Source organism: Sparus aurata, chromosome 3, assembly GCF_900880675.1.
Source record: "Sparus aurata chromosome 3, fSpaAur1.1, whole genome shotgun sequence".
Classification (NCBI taxonomy): Eukaryota; Metazoa; Chordata; class Actinopteri; order Spariformes; family Sparidae; genus Sparus; species Sparus aurata.
Genome location: NC_044189.1, coordinates 7,272,057 through 7,288,659, shown reverse-complemented (window position 1 = coordinate 7,288,659; position 16,603 = coordinate 7,272,057). Strand labels below are relative to the sequence as shown.

Genomic DNA, 16,603 nt, shown 5'->3' with positions numbered 1-16,603 from the left:
TTTGCCATTTATTTGTCACATCTTACCACATTGTTGTTATGTGGTAAGGCAGGAAATATATATAAAATACTGAGCAAGAAAAATGGAAATACTTCTGACAGCCTGTGAAATGCAATTTGCTTTTGTTACTGAGAGTGAGATGAGAAGAACGATGCCGAGACGGGAAACAGCTCACCTGGCTTTTTCTCAAATAAACAAAATCTGCTGTCGGTCATCAAGGACTCACTTTTATCTATAGTATTTAATGCAATGCTTGTTTAATCTGCATGAAAAAACTACATGTAAAAATTACATTTTTCTTTTCCAGGAGGTTAAGAGCTCGACTATTTCCAGGCCAGCTCAGTGACCTCTGTTTTTATACTTTAGTGAGATTTAGAGATGCTTCTCAAGTAACGCGGTGCAAAGTGAATAACCGTGTTACTTAAAACATCAAACTGTTTCTTTAACTTAAAAACATAAAAGAATTGAAGGAAATTTTACTTAATTTTATGGAAACTTTTAGGCCACGTTTTTATTAATACTTCCAGTAAAAACGAATGTGTACTTTTACTTGTCAAGTTTCATAAAGTTACTCTAGATACGAGAAGCAAAAGGAAAACGTTACTGTTCTGCGCCAGAATCTTCAAATTGCTCTTTGAATCCGGATTCCGCATGAACAGTCTCCAACTTAATGGTCTGTTGTGGTTCTTTGAAGAACAACAAACACACAGGGAGCGGCCTACGGTATGCAGTCACCCAAGATCAAATGCAGCCCACAGACACAAGCTGTCACACTGCCCACATACCAAACCAAAAACTCAGTCTAAAAATACAATTAGTGGCGTCACTGACAGTATCATTTAACTGACAAATACTTTCCAAAGTTTGAATTCTTAAAAAAAAAGACACAAGAGAAGAAATGTAGCTGAGCAGGTTCAGGCAGTGATGCAAAAACGTGCAGCGTACCCACGCAGCTCGCTCAAATTCCCGAAACGTCAAAATTGCGTAACCGCAGCAACAACATGAGCTAATGGCTGACGTGTTTGACCACAGCGGCTAGATGATCTTCAGCGATAAAAACATTTCTGTTCTGGCCTTTATGCATCACAATAACGACGACTTCACTGCTCTTTAAATATAGATATACTTTGAAAAAATATATTGCTTTTAAATATGTATGTAAATGCACAATTTATCAGTAAAGAAACTGAAATGCAAAAAAAAAACCCCAAAAACCTCGAAAATGTCTTCTTATGAAACATCCTAGAGAACTGGAGTTTCACAACATTTTTTGAGAAGGAAATGAAGACATTTCTGTCACACTATGGTGTTATTTTTAGAACAAATAACTCATCATGCTGTGTGGAACAAGAAAGAATAAAAAAAACAATAACTCTGTCTGCATTCTTAGCTCTGAGCATGGACGTCAATGAAAAGGTCAAACAGCTCTCTTGTAGTATTAAATAAAAAAAAAAAAAATCAGCACCCAGAATGACCAAAATAGGCATGACTTTATTTTTTTCCTCTTTCCAAAACTGCTGCATAACAAACTAAAATCAATATGAAAAACACACAATACAAAATAAAAATAACACTTCAGCATTGCTCACAATGAGAACAAACATCAGTTTGGATTTTAATCGTGGATCTACGGCGAGTAAAAAAATGTCTAGGCGGGAATCGTCTCGTTCACAAGGTGGCGTGTTGAGCTAGAAAAGCTCTGATTCTCTGCAGGAGCTCTTTCTTCACGCTGTCGGGTACGAGTGCTGATCAGGAGAGAGAAAAAGAGGAGAAGCGTTGATACGTCAGGACAAACTGAACACTGGGACTAGAGAAAGAGACACTCAATGCATTTGATCGTCGTAAAACTTTTAAGATTGTGATGTTGGATAACTGACGCATTCATTGACTGATGTGCTGCACTTCGCTAATCATCTTATCTCCAGTCCAGAAAAATGGCAGTCTTGTGGCTAAAAGAAAAATTTCATTTTAAAATGATGTCCAGATGAAGAGTTTGAACAGCTGTCAGTCACTTTTTAACCTTTTGAAACCTCAAATTTTTCCCATATTTCCCTCACGAATCCCCTTTAAATTCTGTTTTGGTTTCAGTTCACAAGTGAATATAAATACTCTGCATCAGCGTGTTCCTCCTCTTTAATAAAAACAATATCATGTTTATAATGGCTGGAATATGCAAGCGAAGACTCCATGTCTGGTGCACTATTCTAACAAATTGAAATACTTCTGTTTTTATGGTGACTATTGTAATTTTATTTTTGTTTTTAGAAGTTTCTTTTCATATTAAGTTGATGTTAAAAGATACAATTAACCAAAAAAAAAAAAAAAGAAAATTCAGTGATTATTTCCTCACCCTCACGCTGATGAAAAGCAGTCCGCAAAACATTCCTGGAGCTTCACAGCAAAAACAGTGTTAAACCCATTTAAAATGTCTAATAAACTTAAAAAAAAACTATATACTATCCCATCTACTTCCCTCGTTAAGGAGAATGCTGCAACGCTGTTTTGCCGTCAAACTCCAGAAAGGTTTCGTGTGCTACACCTGACTTTTCATCAGCGTGAGGGTGAGTTTGAATGAGTCACTTTCAATTGAAGTGTTTTCTTCAACGGATGAATCTTGACAAAGACCTATAACGCTGCTCAGACATTATTAATTTGAAAAGAATGTGCAAAGACAAAAAATTAGGACATTATAAACCTACTGAGTTACATTTACATTAAGCATGATTGTTTATGTGTATGTACTGCTGAATATTTATATGGTATATGATGTGATTATATGATGTCAAGAGGGGTTGACAGTGTGTATTTACACTCTCTTATGTTATTACTAAGAATGGGGCAGGTAATGTACGTTTTTCTTCTTCTTGCTCCTGTTTGGTTCAGAGATTTGAGGTGAAAGTGTATCATTCGTTTTGTACAACTGTTTTTTTTTTTTACACTGAAATTAGGAAAATGAATCAATCATGAACATGAACTGTATGTTTTCTATACTCCCTCCACCCACTGATGATGATCTGTACCTCTGCCTTTGGGTGTGACATCTGTGACCAGGTCCTCCACTGTGACATGCTCCAGGCCCTTTTCTTTGATCACATCTGGACGAAAACAGCAAAGGACATCAGAGGTCCAGTTTTAATGGAAGCACCGTTACACACACACACACACACACACACACACACACACACATACAGAGAGAGAGAGAAATACAAACACAGTACCTTTGCAGTGTGCTTTCAGCTGATCCTTCCATCCACACTCCACCAGCTTCGCCCTGAGCAATTCTTTCAACCTGCAGCCACACATTTAGTTGTCACATGTAAACGTCTGCTGTCTTTCAAAACCATTCGGAGACAAATCACTGAAGGGGGGTGAAAAAAAAGGTTGCTTACCGCTCCCGTTCCCCCATTTCTATCAGCTTCTGGTTGATTGCAGCCCTCATCTGCGAGTCTTTGCTCATGGTCTGTCTGAAATGAAGCACAAACAGCAGCAGAGTCGATTCAGGTTCAGCGATCTCACGGAAACATACAGAAACGTTGTCTTTTGCTAGCTATCAGGTAAACGGTACCTTTCGTCGAGATGGATCAGCTGGGGAACACACGGTCCCTTCACACAACCGCTCCGTGTGAAAACAGTAGGAGCTTAAAGGTTCCGCTTTGGTTTGGCAGTTGGCCTCAAACTGACAACGCCATTGTAAAACAAATCTGGTCAGATACTGTAAATTAAAGTTACATTATTGTATTTTGTTAGGACGTTAAATACATAAAAACGTACGTACAAATATGAGAGAAAACACAAAGAACTCGACCTCCCATGAGCGCCCGCGCAGGTCGTGTCCGCTGTAAAAAAGGGTCCGTGTGCGCCAAGTCAGGAAACGTGTATCCCACTGACTTCTTCAACATCATCATCTTGACTCACATCAACTTGTGGACAAGTCAGTCATAATTTAGAGACATGGCTGCTTCGAATTATTCCTTGAAGGTCAACAGAGACCTGCTGGACCCTAACTTTGAAAGTTACAGGCTGTCTCTGGACGCCATACCAACCTACAACGTTGAGCTGGATGCTGGTGAGACAAACTTACTGTTCAGCTAGCATGTGTGCTAGCCTAGCACTGAGACCACTGGAGATAAATGAATGAATAAATGAACTAAATATGAGTATTATTAACATTATGAATATCAGAATGACAGTGTTATTACTGCTGACAGACCGTGTACTGAATATACGGAACTTCATTTATGTAGCTGTCTAATTAAATCAGTCTGAATGAGGTTGTTATGTTGTGTTCAATGTGAAAAAGTGTCACTGGCTTCACCACACAGCTGCAAGATTTAGCTTGTCATCAGGTGTAAGAAGGTTATGCATTCAATATTTTACTTGTATTTGACGGGAATGACTTGTTGTACGCAGCTGTACATTTGACTTGTCCAGTAAGTGTTCATTATTAACACTTAATAGACAAGTAAAATATTATTAACTTTATACAGGATGAACAATATTTAACATAAGTAGCATTGTACTAGCATGAAATGGCTCCACACAGCTCGCCTGGCCAAATCTAAATCTATGGAAGCTGCAAAATCCCAAATCTCAAAGCATCAGCGCACAACCCTTCTAATGTGGGTGCCAGTAAAACATTATTAACTTAATACAGGATGCACAATATATATCGGGCAGGTACATTCCGCCGATATTTGAAAATGTATATTATCTGCTATTCATCATTAGCTGTTAAATTCTAGCTGATAATAGGAAGCCAAAGCTTTCATGACTTCGCAAGTGCAGCGTTTACAAACTCTCACACTGCAGGTGACTGACTCTTGAAGGTGGTTTGCGATCCACCAAACATGAAGAAGAAGCAGCACCTGTGTAGAGCTGTGCAACACAGACTGGATTCTTTTTCACAGTTTCGTAGAAAGACAACAGGGCTTAAGATTATAATACAAGATCTACAAGGGGTTCAGACAGGAGGGAAAAAGTCTGCGCGTTTTAACAAAAAGTTTATGAGAGCAAAGGAATGTTAATTTATCCATTGTTACTCACTGCATCCCAGCCTTCCTTGCCATCAGGTGTGCATAAACTGCAGATTATGAGCTTATTTGTGAATGACAAAAATGTGAAGTTATTGGTTATTTTATCGTTATCGATGATGAGAAGCAAGTAATTATCGGTCTTCATTCCTGGCTGAAATAAATCCGTAGCGTGCAGGAGTCATTTCAGTTCAGGTGACATTTCCTGAAAGTCAAGAAGAGATTAGGTAGAGGTACACGTGCACAGGTGTCAGCTGAAAATGAAATAATGATACAAAGGAATTTGCTGTAACATTTTTCCATCCATATTGGCCACAGCTCCAGGAATGTCTTTTAAGACTTCTCAGTGTAGTTGCCGAGAGGTTAATCTTAACTGACATGCGTATCTCAAGATGATTAAATGGCTTTTAAACCCCTTTGTTCTGTTGCTAATATGACATACAAAAATGATTTAAAAAAAAAGTCACCTAGAGGCCTGGCACTGAGATCAGAGTAAGCAGATACCATTAAAATGCTAATATAAAGGGGGAATCTCTTTAATGTGTTACAGTAATTCTAGTGTTCTTACTCTTATGAAAGCTCTTACGCCTTGTTCTAACCCTTTCCTTTTAAATCTCTACTGCAGCTGTGGAGGAAGTCAAGTTGAAGGATTCTCAGTACACCCTGGAACATATGCGTGCTTTTGGCATGTACAATTACCTCCACTTAGACCCTTGGTATGAAGACAGTGTTTTGTTTGTGGACTGCAAAGGAAGAGTTCTCAGTCTCACTGTCACCTTGGTAAGCTTTTAAATCCTCCCGGTTTTTCGTGGAAGTCCTTGATCCCTGACATTTATGTGTTTGTGCTGTGATTATGTTGCCTGTTTATCATCACCTGGTATTCAATGTGTCAAGCCACCAATATATCCTGAACGAGCCAGAGTCTTGGATATTTATGTTATATAAAATGATGGTGATCCTGACATTGGACTTGTTGGTGGGCTGACGCACCAGTAGGTGGTGACCAAATACTTGTGTAATACCAGCATCAGCCCACGGTGCATTTCCGGCAGCTGATGTCAAGAGAATATCGTCATTTAAAAAATGTCTTCATTATTGGAATTGTTTAAGTTCTAATATCAACGTGACTCATTACGATTTTCCTAACTGACTCCTCTGTTGTTTAAGATGCATCAGAGACAGCATCAGTGTCAGAGAATCTCAGTATTTGGGGGAAAACACGACCTTATATTCCTTCTTTTGTCCATCGTGTGACTCAACATGGAAGATAAAGTTTTGGATGAGTCCTCTGAGGTGATTACATAATTGACTTAAGGTACTGATACCCAATAACAAGATGCTGTGACAAGGAGCAAAATCAGGTAAATGACCTTTTCCAAAGAGACTTCTTTTATGTCTAAGACATCATTGACCATGATTAGAGATAATTGGTGCTGCATCTGTTTGTTATGTCTATTCTGGCCTGAATGATGATCATCAGACTACAATCCTGTGAGGCAGTATCTCTTGCTTTCAGCGCCGGCATCATTAAATGATTCTTTATGAAAATGTGTCGCTCAAATCTTAATTACAATCATCACATGATAATTATCGCCTCTGGCTTGCCTTTGATGTACATTTGCCGGATAGTGTCACTTGGCGCATTGTGGAAAGATGGTTCACACTCCTTTCGGGGCATTAACGATGCCGGAGAAAATGATCTCAAAGGTGCATCATACATTAGGTAGAGGTATATTACACAGTGTCACGCTCCATGGCAACAGCAGGGCAGCTGCTGCATTGTGCTTTTGAAAACCTGTTACTTGATGCTATGAGTAATTGATGCTCATGTGGTGGCATATCTGTCTATTAGTAATAATATGAGAGTCGTGAATCACATAAGAAGCCAAGTCACATGGGCGGCCACATGACATTTGGTAGATTTGTCTCTCCTTGATGAGTACATGCTGTTTCCTCTTGTTCAGCTTTATGTTGAATGTATCTTTCTATGGCCTTCTAACATTAAGAGCTTTTCAGAAATTATGTTTAATTGTGTGTGTCCTTCAGATGTTGATTGTGGAATTCTCTCAAGGGCTCAGTGCCTGTATATCATGCAAGCAGTGACGTTTCTCTTCTTCTGTAGTTCAAAGCTGTCTTTTGATAAGTGCCTCCACTTAAAGAGGCACTATATCTCAATAATGACGTAATAACTCAGAAATATTAATAAATATGGAGCCAATATTTATTTTGTATTTTAACAAAAGAAACTGTATATGTCACTTGGTGGTTAATAATTATAAATTACCCCAAGCATCTTTTTCTGCTGCAAAATTTCTAAAAACAAATGTTTTCATATTGGCACATTTATGACAAAATATAGGCCGATACCAATATATCTGTGATGGGCCAACTGATATATTGTGAGGGCTCTAATTACAATCGTTGGTTCATTCCTTATCCTACAACACATTTAACATTCCCTGCAAATATGATTGGACCAAACATAGTTCAGACTGATGTCAAAACAGTTGTAGTAGTTGCAGCTCTCTGTTTCCTGGATGCACTTCTGACTGATTGGTCTGTTGTGTTCTGAATGCAGGACACCGCACTCGGGAAGCCCAGAGAGGTCTACAATATAACCACTGAGTCCAGCCAGTGTGAGGATCGACTTTGTGCATCCCTCAGCCTCACCTCAGCGACCTGGGTGGCTCTATCGGACGGTGCAGGCCGACTGTACCTTCTCCGCACTGGCAAGAGGGGAGACAGCTCTCATGTGAAGTGGGAAGTAAGTATAAGTTATTCATGAATTAGTTGCAGTGTAATTGGGCAGTTATGTGAAGATAAAAGGGCAGTAACAAATTCATGAAAGTGTAGCAACACTGATTGTTGGGTTGCAATTAGGAATTGGTTTCATTGTCGATAAATCTGGCAATTATTTCCACGATTAGCCACTCATTTAGTCCATAAAATGTCAAAGAAATGTGAAAAATGCTCGTCAGAATTTCCCTAGATCCCAAGGGGCTTCTTTTGTCCAACCAACAGTACAGATGCCAAAGATTATTCATTTACTCTCATATATGAGAGAGAAGAGCAACAAGTCGTTAAACTTTAGAAGCTAGAACAAGCAAATGATTTTGTAGTTTTCGATTAATCAGTTATCCAAATAGTTGCCAACGAATCTTCTTTGGATCAACTAAACAACTAAATGACTAATCATTGGAGCTCTCAACTGATTGAAGGAACTACTTTTCTTAAAAATCCCTCTTATTTTATATGTACTGCTTTAATAATAATACCACTGCTTCATCATCATTGTTTTAGGCTTGACACCTCCGTTCATTAGCATTTCTAACTGACATTTTTTATAATGTCAGCCCCTGCTGTTGAAAATGAGACCAAGATTGGGTGGGAGACAAGTGGTGTTTTGAAAGTGAGTGTCCAAAACCAGATATCTCGGCAACCGCTGATATAATTGATGAGTCACCATTCAATACAGTCCGAGTCCCAAAGGAGAAGCAGCATTACAAGTTTTTAAAGTGATTGATCATGACAGCAGACACTTTGACTGGTGACAAGCCACTGTTGAATGTTTATCTTATTTCTAAAACTTGGGTAATACAGACGAAAGATAAGTCTCGGGATATTCCAGCAAATCTTCCTAATAGTCGACAAAGTCCATTAAAATATACATAATATTGGACCTTTATAGGTATCAGAAATAAACAAATCAAGCAAATCTAGAGTTATGTTTAGAATTCAGAGTGTATGTCCTCTAAATGTGCTCTTGCATCATAAAATTTTATTATTCAGCCTAGAAACATAAAAAAGAAGCATTTTTTTTAACTGTTATGCAAATTCAAGTTGTCGTACCAGCGTCTCTTTTTAAAAAGCTTAGCTGGCCTTTGGAAATTGCCTTCAAGTAGTGAAGGATGAAGGCTTTGATAAATCTTTCAGTGTTTGTGCACTTCATCCTGTTAACAGGCTTGCAATTGGGATTATATACAAATGAGAGTTCACTCTCTGAACGAGCACACTTGCAATCCTGAAACGAAAGTTCAAAGTTTGGAATTTGTAATGAAGATTCAAACACTAGAGTCAGTAAATTGCAATGTTGCACTTGTTAGGTTCTACCACTCAGGGATGCCAGCTGGGCTATATTGCATCTGCCCCTTTGGTTTATGTTGTAAAGATACGGTAATAAAGTGACACATAAACTGGAAATATTCATACAGACACATTCAAGTCCAGCTTCTCATTGCCCTCTTCAACCAGACATCTGTTGACATATATTACGATTAAATGACAAAACGCAAGAACAGAAAAACGACTAAGCATTGTATTGATATAATGTAGACAAATACTCAGTTAATGCTTTGGTCTTTTATAACAGCATCTTTTACTGCTTCATAAGCAGCATACAGCCCATAATGTTGATAAACATGAACCTTTTAACTATTCTAATAATAGATATAATGTGAGGAGACGTCATATTTCTTTATCACTCATTTAAGGGCTTTTATATTCGGATGCACTGGCACCTCATCTTTATTTTATTTATTTTTTGATTTTGGTTATGGTTGCTAATATGGGTATAATAACAAGTCTTAAATACCATAGTCTTCTTGCAGAAGAGTGACAATGTATAGCAGAGGTGATGTTCAGTGTGTGCTTCTTTTTAATACTTACTAGTTATTATGTGATTTGATTTCAGTTAATGAAGGATATATAGTTTTATATGCATATCGGGATGACATATTTAGTTTATAAAGAAATAAAAGTTTAACCACAAAGTTTGAACCTCACTATGAAAGAGTCCCTGTAGCGTGACAGTGGACAACGCTCTGCTTTTTTACGTGAAGCTTTCAATAAAAGTGTCTGCCAAATGTAATTCTCTTTCTAAAATGTTTCTTTTTTTCTACTCTTAGTTAGGAACCTTATTATTCACAAACTCCAAAATTGTCTTTGGCTGGAAAAATAATAGAATATTGAAGCTCCAGTAGGTTGCTGTTCCTGTTTAGTGCGGAGCGCTCATGTCTGTAACATTGCAGGCGCTACACGTTGTAGATGAGGCGAGTTGTTGCTTGCACTGCGCAATGACTTTGGTTGTGGACCGCAGAACGGAGCACTGGCAGTTCCAGACACTTTCACACGGGGGTGGGTCTCTGGGCAGCTGGTTCAAAATGTGGAAACGCTTCATGGATTTGCGTGTCATCCTTTTGCAGGGGCCATGCTAATCTTCTCTGTATCAATTCCAATTTATCATACGTGCTGCCTGAGCAAGCACATTCAGCCCTCAAACCCTGCCTACATTTTAACCTCCTGTTTGCAGGATGATCCTTGTACGGCAGTGCAGGCTAGAGGTACATAGTGGGTGGTACCCTGAAGAATCACAAGTCTGGGTAACCAGGAGAAAGGCCTCATCCCTCCGTCTTGTTTATTTTGACATGTTGGCGATTGGTATTTGCTGGCTGGCTGCCAATTCAGTCTGCACATTTACAAAATTCAATAAAAGTGGGCAAGGCCAAAAATGTCCTGACACTGAAAAGGGGGCTTTGCCCAAGGTTTGCCCTCAGACAGGAGCCCGAGCCTCGCGTTTAGCGCAGAGCGCTCATTTCTGTAACATTGCAGGTGCTACACGTGTAGATGAGGTGAGTTGTTTCTTGCACTGTGCAATGAATTTGGTTGTGGACCGCTGAACGGAGCACTGGCAGTTCCCGACACTTTCACACGGGGGTGGGTCTCTGGGCAGCCGGTTCAAAATGTGGAAACGCTTCACGAATTTGCGTGTCATCCTTTTGCAGGGGCCATGCTAATCTTCTCTGTATCGATTCCAATTTATCATACATGCTGCCTGAGCAAGCACATTAAGCCTTCAGTTCCTGCCTACATTTTAACCTCCTGTTTGCAGGATGATCCTTGTACGGCAGTGCTGGCTAGAGGTACATAGTGGGTGGTACCCTGAAGAATCACAAGTCAGGGTAACCAGGAGAAAGGCCTCATCCCTCCGTCTGATTTCGACATGTTGGCGATTGGTATTTGCCTTCTGGCTGCCAATTCAGTCTCAACAACATATACAAAATTCAATAATAGGGGCGCTGATGGCAATTCCAGACATTCTCATACCGGGGTGGGTCTCGGGTCAGTAAGTTTACAACATAGAAATAATATTGATTGGAGGACCTGTCTCAAGGAACATTCTGTTTTGTAAAGAAACAGAAAGTAGCAACAAATTGAAAAATAAAATGCTTCACATCTGATAAATTAAGCTAATGAACACCAATGAATCCAGTGTCTCTTGATTCATCGATATATTGGATCATCATTTTTGGTTTCATACTTTCATTCACATGAATTATCTAAATTACCATTAATGTCATATAACTTTGTCATATTAACTTGTATGTAAGTGAAGTAAAGAAACTTTGCATTAACAATAATGTCACCTGACATATTGAGCCAAATTTTGATTGAACCCTTTAAAAACAATTTTATTTCTTCATCCTGTGCTTTTAGACGCTGTTCAGTGAAGACATGGGGGAGCCTTTCACCATCCTCCACAGCATCTCGCATGTCAAAGATAAACTCCACACCATGGAGCTCCTGCTGCTCCGCATTCAGAAAGACCCCCAGGAAACCAAAGGAAGTGGATACTCAGTGTCTTTGGAGTGGATCACAGTCGCCAACACTGCAGCACATGGTGGGTGATTGTCTGACCTGTCATAATTTCAGTAATTGAGCATGAAGTCGGATAAAACAAGCATTCCAGACATATTAGGTCTGAATTACAATCTAAATTTTAAGCCTGTCATCTCATTTTCTTTTTCCATTTTTACTGAATTCATACCCAGTGGACGCCAGAAATCCCTGTTAATTAAACCACACTAGGAAGTTAGTCATAGTCTGCCATTAATGGAGTTCAGTTATTATGTCCCAGATGAGATTAGTTTACACTGAAGCAAACATTGGCAACAAGGATTTTCATTAAAGTTCTTGGCACTGGCTGAGAAAGAAAGACACTCCGACTAATAATTCAAAGGATGGAAAGACAAAAACACAGCAGCAGCCTGCGGAGAGTCCCTTCCTCATTATGTTGGATTTAAAGATTCAACCCTTTGATATCTGCGGGCTGTTGAGTAATCTTTTGTTGTTTTTTCAGTGTCTCAATGTTTGACTAAGTCTGCATTTGGATAACGATAATCAAACATGTCCAATCTTTACTTTTGATCTTGTTTTACAGTTTTATTAGTGAGCAGGGTTTTAATAACACTGTAAAAAGGAACTAGAGCCTACAAAATGAATTTTGTTGTGCAACATGTTTTAATGCAACACAAATCATTTGTTTATTTTATTTGATTATATTGTCTGCTTATGGTTCTAAGTATGTATCAGCATGTCAGGATAAATTGTTTGTTTATGTCAGCAATTCTCAAACTTTTTTACACTCTGTACCAAAATTGATCAAGCTTGTACCACCATAATGACCAATGTTAAAATACTGCAGTGTCAGCCCCCTCTTTCGAGCTTTGGCGCTGTTTGCTAACATTATCAAGTGCTGTCGATGTTTCAGCGGCGCTGCTTGAGTAGCCACTGGCGCTTGTGCTTGGTTCACTGTCGTCAACACGTTCACTTTCAACAGGGCTGCTCAGAATGTTCTCCTCTCCCTCACCTCTCTATAGAAGTATAGTTCCCATTTGGAGTCACTTTTGCTTTCATGTATGACTAAATATCAGGCTGATAGAAAAATCTTACAGAAAGGACAAAACTTTTCTTTAATTACATGTAAGTTTTGGTATTTCAATTGTAAAATGTTGCATTATTTTGATAGTATTACACCATATGGTTGTAAATTTGCTAATTTCATTTTCAAAAAACATTCCTAGGACTCCTTATCGTGCCATGAGAGGGAGCTCTAGTATAACGGGTTTGAGTAATTGTCCTGTACAACTAAACATTTTTTTGGTTTCAGTTTCTTGAATGTGAAGATGTCTAAATTGGTCTTACTTTGGTCAAAAACAAGTTATTTAAAGATAAAGACAAAGAGAGGTAAAGATTAATTACAATTATTTACTTGATGCAACCCGAATCTAATGAGAAACACGAACAGCAGGAATTATACTACATTGAAGAACAATGCAATGTTTACTTTTTAATGTATGCCCTTTCTCTGTTATACTGAGCTCCTTATTAATATAACTTAAAGGAAAAACACAGCAATAATTAAAACAATAGCTATAAATAAAAAAATGGACATGATTCACATGTTAGGTCATCATTGATAAACCACCCCCCCCCCCCCACACACACACACACACATGCACGCACGCACGCACGCACGCACGCACACACACACACTCACACACACACACACACACACACACACACACACACACACACACACACACACACACAAAACCCCAACTAAACAATGCAACAAAAAAGAAAATAAACCAGTAACGCCACTCTCACTTTCACATCAGGTTGCAGCCATTTGTCTTCCTCAAAGAGTTGATTGTAGCTGGAATAAAAGACTGGACATTCCTCTAGGGAAGTCAAACCTCATCCCTAATGAAAGGTACAAGAACTCCTTGCGTATTTGGAGTTCAGTGAAATAACAGGGGATGTCTACATGGCTCTGACATGAAACATGTTGATGTGATGCATCTTGGTCTCTGTCAGAGTTTAATGGAGGACAAGATTACTTTACGCCTTTTATCACACGCAGGTCAGGAGAAGAAGTACGAGGTGAAGAAGAGGAGGGTCCTCAGGGGGAAGTCAGTGCCTCACTACGCAGCATTGGAGCCACAGGGGAAGGGGATGATGTTGGCCTCGGAGAAACCGTTTGTCTTCACACATGTGGACGGTCTTCCTGTGGAGCAGCCTGGCCCAGAGCCAATGGAGGTGGAGAAGACAGGTGGGTCAACGGCGCTGCTGAGAAATCGGCTGGAGAAATCTGCTAGAAAGTTGTTACTATGGTGAGAGATTTCATGGCTTTAGATAATTACTCCACCAGGTATTTTGACACTTTGATGCTAAATATTATTTAGCCATGACCCTACTTGTTATTTACAACAACAGATTCCTGAAAAGTTGGAATACTGCTGTGTATAACTAATAAATATTGACATAAAATTGACATACAATATACTCAACTGAAAAACAACACAAAGGCAAGAGATTTTATATTTTACCTCATCAACTTGGTGATTTTTGTAAATATATGCTGTTAGATAAACTTGTGTATGTGCAGTACTGTACATGCAAGTGCAAATTATTATAATGCCACTATTTTAACCTTTTGCAAAGAGCACACGTCTTCACCTGAGTACCACTATTATAGGGTAACAACCAATTGTCCACATTAAACTGTGGTTCAAGGTCTTGGGGAATACTTCTGCATATGGGAAAAAAGTAGTATAAAACCTTTGTGCTTTCAAAGGAAGCTCCATGTAATCTGATTAAATGCCTCTAGTGATGTCATCAGTGATTAAGTTGCATTGCGGGTAATGTAGGCATCAGGTTTTTGAAAAGGAGGAAGAATACATGGAATAAAAAGGGCGACATCTCTGGTTCTGATTCAATTTTAAGTCGTCCATAATGAGTCGAAAAGGAATAGAATGCTAGACTGCTTTTCAAAACCTGGTGCCTACCCACAATGCAATTTAGGCACTTTGTGACAACACTGGAGGCAGTTTATCAGATTATATGCAGCTTCCTCTGGAGCCACAAAAGGCATTTTGCTACTTTTTGACATACGCAGTAGTGCTCCCCATGACCTGTAAACACTTGATTGAGTTACCCTTTTAAAACTCAAGCCTTTCCTTAGTATGCAGAACTAATTAAAAAAAGTTATGTCACGTTTGATGAAGATCTACACAGTCTTACTTGTGTCTGAGACTTTTGAGAAAACACAAAGAGAGGGTTTGACATGGTTAAGCATTGATCTTATTTATAGTGAGAAAGTGCCATCTATGTCTGAAACTTACCAGCCAGCCTGTAAAACTGTTGAAACAAAGTGAAATCCAAACACCATCAGGCTCTGAGCTCCTGTCTTGCCTCCCTCCATGAAAGATATGACATCACGCCCCTCGCTTCTTGGCATTTCTGTGATGAGACTTTTTCCGGTCAAGATTCATCTTGCATTTGCATCCGCTTGTTTTCAGTGAAGCAGTGTTCACGTCCTCCACTCATTACCTTCAAGAGGCACAGACTGAATAGTTGGGTTGTAGTCATAGAAACGCCTGAGCAGGCAGCAGAATATTCCCAATCAGACCGGGTCTCTGTCAGATCTGGTCATCTGTATCTGTGTGCATGGATATGTCTCAAGGTCATTTATTACTGCTTGCACGGATGTTGTGTGTGTGTGTGTGTGTGTGTGTGTGTGTGTGACACAATCATAACATAATCTTTCTTCTCTGTGCAGCAGTGATGGATTAGAGTCTGTTTATTTTATTTACTGAAAGAGTGAGAGTCAGTTTTGTGTGGGGGCCTCTAATTTTTTAATATTAATCCTTAGATGTCTATGTGGTGATTAATCAATGCACTTTGTTAAAAGATAAAAAAAAAAAAAAAAAAGGATAAATGCTGCTTGTCTTCAAATTGCTCATTGTCCAACACTGAAAAACCAGAATGTGTGAAAAGTAGCACATTCTCACATTACCGGAACAAAAAATATAGTTGGTATACAACCTTGTGAAATGGCTGTTAAACAATTATCAAATTGGCAGATAAAATCAGTTAAAGGTTGGACAATTTGGGAAAGGAACTTATTTTCTTCCTTGCCCAGAGCTAGATGGGAAGGTTGATACAACTCTCATTATAACCCACAGTGCTGTGTCTGCGCTGGAGGAAGGTCTGGCTGCACCAGTTCTGGTACAGAAGACAAAATGCTCTGCTGTTGTTTGTATTTCTTGTATTTTCTCTGTGTGGTACAAAACCAAATATGTAGCAATGGTGCATCTTCAGAACAGCTCTGGAGCAAACTAGTCTTTCATGAGCCCTGGCATGAAAGGATGAGTTCACATAACAATGACAGTTCATCATTTTCTGCTCACCCTCATGCTGATGGAAGTTCGTAGTTCCAGAAAACATTCCTGGACTTTCACAACAAAACATTGTTGCAGCATTCTCCTGAACAACTGAAGTCAGTGGGGCTGAAACGTTAAATGTCTCCATACAGCTTGTCTGATGTAATCTACAGTGATGTAAGCTACAGATTACAACTTTAAAAAAGGGTTTAAATAAAGTCTTTTCAAATTAATTTGGGATTCCAGAGACTTGGATTACGCTGGACAAGCTATATGGAGCCACTTTATGTGTTCAAAACAAGTTCTTGTGTTGTATTTCTACATATCGGCTTTTGTATGGATTGAATTGTTAGATGCTGTCGTTTTTCATATTTCATATCATCAGAGTGGTTTTCACACAGGACTTTCAAAGATCCACAAACATTCAGTGTCTGAACTAAACCAAACGATCGAACTGGTCTTTATTCCTTTTCCTGCTCTCACACTCAGTTGCACTCACAACCACTAAACAAGCAGACAAACAGCCACCTTCTCTTTCCAAAGATAAGAAAAACCTCGGGTGACCCAGAA

The 16,603-nt window shown here is 39.0% G+C and overlaps 2 protein-coding genes and 2 non-coding genes across 4 annotated transcripts in view; 1 reads left to right on the top strand and 3 right to left on the bottom strand.

The window, feature by feature from the left end:
• Positions 1–1,471: 1,471 nt before the first annotated feature.
• Positions 1,472–3,687, bottom strand: LOC115579371 (transcription and mRNA export factor ENY2-2-like). The gene is made up of 5 exons (XM_030412879.1): positions 3,566–3,687; positions 3,390–3,464; positions 3,219–3,289; positions 3,021–3,095; positions 1,472–1,745 (listed from the first exon to the last, which is right to left on the bottom strand). Exons 2-5 carry the CDS (start codon positions 3,455–3,457, stop codon positions 1,669–1,671), a joined length of 291 nt encoding a protein of 96 aa, XP_030268739.1. The 5' UTR covers positions 3,458–3,464; positions 3,566–3,687; the 3' UTR covers positions 1,472–1,668.
• Positions 3,688–3,850: 163 nt separating this feature from the next.
• nudcd1 (NudC domain containing 1) overlaps positions 3,851–16,603 on the top strand; it is a 37,646-nt gene continuing 24,893 nt past the window's right edge. Inside the window, exons 1-5 of the mRNA XM_030412878.1 lie at positions 3,851–4,066; positions 5,656–5,810; positions 7,609–7,794; positions 11,523–11,706; positions 13,732–13,920. Coding sequence (XP_030268738.1) covers positions 3,952–4,066; positions 5,656–5,810; positions 7,609–7,794; positions 11,523–11,706; positions 13,732–13,920 — 829 coding nt within the window. The 5' untranslated portion in view covers positions 3,851–3,951. The remainder of the gene's footprint in view (positions 4,067–5,655; positions 5,811–7,608; positions 7,795–11,522; positions 11,707–13,731; positions 13,921–16,603) is intronic.
• On the bottom strand, positions 10,187–10,293 carry LOC115579592 (U6 spliceosomal RNA). The gene has a single exon (XR_003983684.1). It is a non-coding gene; the product is annotated as a U6 spliceosomal RNA (small nuclear RNA).
• On the bottom strand, positions 10,766–10,872 carry LOC115579590 (U6 spliceosomal RNA). The gene has a single exon (XR_003983683.1). It is a non-coding gene; the product is annotated as a U6 spliceosomal RNA (small nuclear RNA).

Bases quoted from the DNA above. Each gene is read 5' to 3' on its own strand.
- LOC115579371 (XM_030412879.1), bottom strand. From the start codon at position 3,457: ATGAGCAAAGACTCGCAGATGAGGGCTGCAATCAACCAGAAGCTGATA. The intron at 3,290-3,389 runs GTAAGCAACCTT...GTGTGGCTGCAG, and splicing joins GAAATGGGGGAACGGGAGCG to GTTGAAAGAATTGCTCAGGG. The intron at 3,096-3,218 runs GTACTGTGTTTG...GTTTTCGTCCAG, and splicing joins GCTGAAAGCACACTGCAAAG to ATGTGATCAAAGAAAAGGGC.